General features: G+C 31.1%; 1 protein-coding gene across 1 annotated transcript; it reads left to right on the top strand.

Annotated features, from left to right (window-relative positions):
* The first annotated feature begins 1,712 nt into the window (after window positions 1–1,712).
* LOC109221834 lies at window positions 1,713–4,813 on the top strand. Its single transcript, XM_019386273.1, has 2 exons — window positions 1,713–2,827; window positions 3,604–4,813. Exons 1-2 carry the CDS (start codon window positions 1,713–1,715, stop codon window positions 4,811–4,813), a joined length of 2,325 nt encoding a protein of 774 aa, XP_019241818.1.
* Window positions 4,814–5,812: the final 999 nt, after the last annotated feature.

Below are 5,812 nucleotides of genomic sequence, written 5' to 3'. Positions count from 1 at the left end.
TGACGGCGAAAATTTTCCTAATAACTCGATTTTGAAATTAATGCCTGACGATTTGTTAAGTTTTGCTAAATAAGAATTTAAGGTGAAGTCGCGTAAATTAATAAAAATAAGCAGGGGTAATTTTATCAACAAAATGTTTACCGCACTAAATTAAGTGGCTAAATAATCGTTGACCGTGATTAATGTGGCTCAATTGATTGACCAGGCGAAAAACTGCCATTTGAATTTTGCACCCACCAAAAATTGAGGTATTTGACCAAGCTTTTAGGATGTAAAAAAGTGCTTTTGAGGAGTAACAGAAAAAAAATAGCTTATCTCCAAAAGCATTTTGAGAAAAATACACTAGGAAACAGTTTTCAAAGCTTGGCCAAACACTAAGAGCCCGTTCGGATTGGCTTATTTTAATGCTTTTAAGCCATTTTTAGTGTTTGAATAAAAGCTAAAAAAGTCGCTTTAAGCACTATTTTAAGCTAAACTGACAAAAATAAGTCAAAAACCAAAAGCTAGAATTCCAACTTAGGTTTTTGGCTTAAAAATCACTTACAACAGCCATTCCACAACGGGCTCTAATTACTACTCAAAAGTGCTTTTCTAAATAATGGTCAAACACAAACTGCTTTTCAACAAAAATATGGTTTTGAAAAGTACTTTTGAGAAAAGCATCTTCTCGAAAAGCTGATTTAAAAGCTTGCCAAACAGGCGTATAATTACTGCTCAAAGTGCTTTCAAATTAATAGGCAAACACAAACGCTTATCATCAAAAGGACTTTTTTGCAAATATTATTTTAGAGAAAAATCTTTCAAATAAGTTGATTTTAAAGCTTGGCCAAACATTGCTACAAGTGATGTTTATTTTACATGTATTCCAAGTAATGTATGGACACACATCAATGTGCAGATATCTCTCGTTGTGTGTTATCTGTAAATCGAAATATTAGCAAAATCTTTCGGCGTTAATCGAGGTATTCGCAAAATCTTCCGGCGTTAATTTGCAAATCGAAGTGTTAGCAAATCGAAGTTTTAGGAAAATTTCCGTCGTCAATCTGCAAATCGAAGTAAGTTCTATCTAAAATTTGTCTGATTATTTAAATTTCTTCTACGATCAAGAATTCAAACCATAAAATTCAAAGTATCAGTAAAAAAATTTAATTTTTCGAATTTTTGATTTGTTTTTAATGTTTAAATCTGTGTTATTGTCTAATTTTCTCAATGTAGAACATAGCGCCAGTATAATTTGTTGGACGTTTCTAAATTAATATCTAAAGCAAAGATTTTTCCAGCTTATTATACTGGAAATCTCATAAAAAAAGCATGATAATTCACTTGAAGTATGTTTCGTTAATGTAGATATTATGTTATAATATAATTGAGTTTTGTTTGAATCCAGTATATTTTACGGGACATCACGTGTGTGTAAGCTTTTCCTCCAATATGTTATACTAGATAAGTTCTAACACTAGAATATAATTGAGTTTTGTTTGAATCCAGAATATTTTACGGGACGTCACCTGTGTGTAAGCTTATTCTCCAGTATGTTAAACTGAATAAGTTCTAAGACAAGAATATAATTGAGTTTTGTTTTAATCCAGTATATTTTACGGGACATCACCTGTATGTAAGCTTATTCTCCAGTATATTATACTGGATGAATATTATATTTTTAAACAGTATAATTTCTAGATATCTAATTATTTGGGTTCATTAAATACAGGATGCATACAAATCTCTTGATTATTGCGTTCGATGGCAAATGGACAGCAGATTACAAGTACTTGGATCATAAAACGAAGCTCCTCCTGATAAATGATGGGACTTCATTTGAAGAATTCCTTAGAAAATTTTTTGAAGTTATAGAGCTTGACAACAAAAAGTTTCAAGCAAATGTGTGGCTTAATATCAACCTAGGTACTTCTAAGGGAATAGAAGTGACAAAAGATGAAGATCTTATTATGTGTATGATTCTTTTAAAAAATGATCCATACTATAAAGATTCGAAATTTGTTGTTGAAATATCAGAAAAACCAGATCAACAACTAGAAGGTAATGCAATAATGGAAATTGATAATCAACAGTTATTGCACAGAAACACATATGGTCCGGAAGAGCAAGTGTTGCTGATATCTCAAGTTGAAGAAGAGGAGGAGAATCCAATTTATGATATTGCAATGGAAAAAGAAAATGTAATTCCTGTGAAAGATCAACACATTGAATCACTACAAAGTATTGAAGGAAGAAAAAGGAAAGGAAAAGGAAAGGCAAAAGAATCTCCATCAATAATATTAAAGGAAAATGCATCACTGGATGATGTAAAACTTGGTTCTGTTTTTCAAGATAAAAATGCCATGATTAGATGTTTTTGCTTAGCAGCTATAAAGGAGCATTTTGAGTTCTATGTTAACAGGTCAAGTAACACGAGATACTCTTTGGTATGTACTGATGAAAAGTGTACTTGGACTGTTCGAGGTTCAAGAATTAAGGAATCAACACTTTTTAAAATAGTTAAATTTCAGAGAACACATGAGTGCTCAGTTGATATTCGAAAATCAGATCAAAGGCAAGCAACTTCAAATGTGATTAGAGATTACGTGATTGACAACTTAAGAGACATAGCTACTGAGGTAAAACTTAAGTTTGTCATTTCAGAGATGAAAAGAGCACATGGAATTGATGTTGGTTATGGAAAAGCATGGCATGCTATTCAAAAGGGGTTATCTTTGTTAAGAGGAACAACTGAACAGAATTATGAGCAGTTGCCATCATATTTGTATATGATGGAACAAAAAAATCCAGGATCATATACAAATATTGTGAGAGATGAAGAAAACAGGTAAATTTCTTATTTATGATAAGCTTTCTTTCCTGTAAATTATACTGGGTGAGTTCTGTTCAATCTATTGTATTTTATTTTGTCCAGTATATTATACAGGATGTTAGTGGTTGTCGTCCAGTATACTTTACAGGATGTGTGTATTGTATAAGCTTTCTTTCCTGTAAATTATACTGGATGAGTTCTTTTTATTTATTACTTTTTTTGAGTGATTTTTTATGTCCATTATTAAATACGGGACATAGTGGTTTAACAGTATATAACTCCAGTTTAATATACAGGAAACAAAATATTAAGTTATGTATTTCAATTTTATTTCATTTTGTCCAGTATATTAAACAGGAAGTTAGTGTTTGTCTTCCGGTATATTTTACAGGACGTGTGTATTGTAAAAGCTTTCTTTCCTGTAAATTATACTGGGTGACTTCTCTTCAATCTATTGTATTTAATTTTGTACAGTATATTATACAGGATGTTAGTGGTTGTCATCCAGTATATTTTACAGGATATCTGTATTTTATAAGCTTTCTGTCCTGTATAATATACTGGGTGAGTTCTGTTCAACCTAAAATTTTGTATTTTTAGTTTATTTTATCTAGTATATTATACTGGATGTTAATGGAACTCCAGTATGTTATACTGGAAGAATATTATAAAATAGTTAATTTTTGTTTGATGCCCGTAAATTTTAAAGGACGTGTGGCTTGTATGAGCTTTATCTCCAGTATATTATACTGTGTAAGTTAACTGAATTTTATTTACTTTTCTTTTTACAGGTTTGTTTACATGTTTTTTATGTATGGGGCATCAATTTCTGGGTGGAAGTATTGTAGACCACTAATTGCTGTTGATGGAACATTTCTAAAAAATAAATATAGAGGTGTTCTATTAGTGGCTGTTACCAAAGATGCAAATAACCAGATATTTCCTATAGCTTTTGGAGTAGTGGATAAAGAGAATAATGAATCATATGAATGGTATTTCAGGGAATTAAGAAAAGCAATTGGGATTCGTAATGATTTAATGTTCTTGTTAGATCGACACAAGGCTATTGCAAATGGAATTGCAAAGGTTTTCCCTGAGTGCTACCATGGAATTTGCATCTATCATTTAGAAAAGAATCTGAAGCAAAGAAGAGTGAGAAACACTGTGATAAATCTCTTTCAAAGTGCTGCAAGAGTATACCTTCAATCAGAATTTGATGACTTCATGTCCCAAATAGCTGCTGTTGATAAGAAAACTTTCAATTATTTGATGGAGGAACCGCCAGGAAGGTGGGCTCGTTCACATTGTCCCAGAAGAAGATATGATATGTTAACAACAAATATTGTTGAGTCAATGAATAATGTTTTAAGACGTTCAAGAGAATTGCCAATTTTAACAATGATGGATTTCATACAAGAAAAATTGCAAAGCTGGTTCTATGAAAGAAGGACACTTGCAGAAGGAATATTCCGTGATATATCAAATTGGGCAGAAGCAACATTGGAAGCAAAAATTCAACCAGCTTTTACATTTAGAGTATTGCCCATTGATAGACTCAAATTCAATGTCAAAGAAGGTGGTATGGAATTTATTGTTGATCTAGACAAAAGAACATGTGATTGTTCTGAATTTCAGCTAGATGAGATGCCATGTGAACATGCAATTGCTGCAATTGAGAGTATACATCAAAAGAAATCGGCCTTTTGCTCAGCCTATTTTTCAAGGGACTTTTGGTTGAAAACGTATGAAGGGCAAGTAAATTCTGTAGGTGATGCAACAACATGGGTTATACCAGACACTATTAAATCAGAAATCACTAAGCCTCCAGATGCCAAAGTACTGCTAGGAAGAAGACAGAAGAATCGACATGTTTCCGGTACAGAATTCAAGAAGGAACCAAGATGTAGTCGTTGCAAAAAATATGGGCATACCAGAACAAATTGCACAAATTCTGCTGTAGTTCATCCTTATGCAAGAAAATATAGGAAAAAAAATGATTGAATATATACAATAAACTTGCATTGGCTGATGTAATCCCGAATAATATATATTCAATATTCTTGTTTTTCAAAATATTAATACTGTGTATTTTTTTTTGCTTCTTGATTTGATTACAAAAAAACCACTATGTCGTAAAAACATAGTGGTTTTACGACATATAACTCCAGTGTATTATAAAGGAAACAAAATATTAAATTATGTAATTCCACTTACTTTCATTTTGTCCAGTATATTATACTTGATGTTAGTGGTTATCCTCTAGTAAATTTTGTTTGATTCCAGTAAATTTCACGGAACATGTGCCTTGTATAAGCTTTATCTCCAGTATATTATACTAGGTGAGTTCTTTATTATTAGTCATTTTTTTTAGTGATTTTTCATATCCAGTATTAAATACGGGGTTTACTGCTTTAACAATATATTACTCCAGTGTAACATACAGGAAACAAAAATTGGATGAATATAGGATAAAAAAATCTGCATTATTCTATTCCAGTAGTAATTACAGGATATAGTGGTTTTACAATATAACACTCCACCAAATTATACAGGAAACTAAAAATTAAATTATTTAATTCCAGCAAATTGTTCTAATTACCAAATTTCAACTATTTTCCACTTCTCCATTATAATATACTAGATTATATTCCTTCATGAGTAGCGATTCCAGCATGTACTATAGCAGGTAATAAAAATTGGATGAGTATAGGATAAAAAAATCTGCATTATTTCATTCCAGTAGTAATTACAGGATATAGTGGTTTTACAATATAAAACTCCAGTATAATATACAGGAAACGAAATATTAAATTATTTAATTTCAGTAAATTGTTCTAATTACAAAATTTCCAGTATTTTCCACTTCTCCATTATAATATACTGGATTATATTCCTTCATGAGTAGCGATTCCAGCATATAATATACGAGGTAATAAAAATTGGATGAATATAGGATAAAAAAATGAGCAATATTCATTTCCAGTAACAATTACAGGATAT

The sequence above is a fragment of the Nicotiana attenuata genome, unplaced genomic scaffold (assembly GCF_001879085.1).
Source record: "Nicotiana attenuata strain UT unplaced genomic scaffold, NIATTr2, whole genome shotgun sequence".
In the NCBI taxonomy this organism is placed as follows: Eukaryota; Viridiplantae; Streptophyta; class Magnoliopsida; order Solanales; family Solanaceae; genus Nicotiana; species Nicotiana attenuata.
Note: the sequence above shows the minus strand (reverse complement) of the source record. Positions and strands in the feature narration are given on the sequence as shown.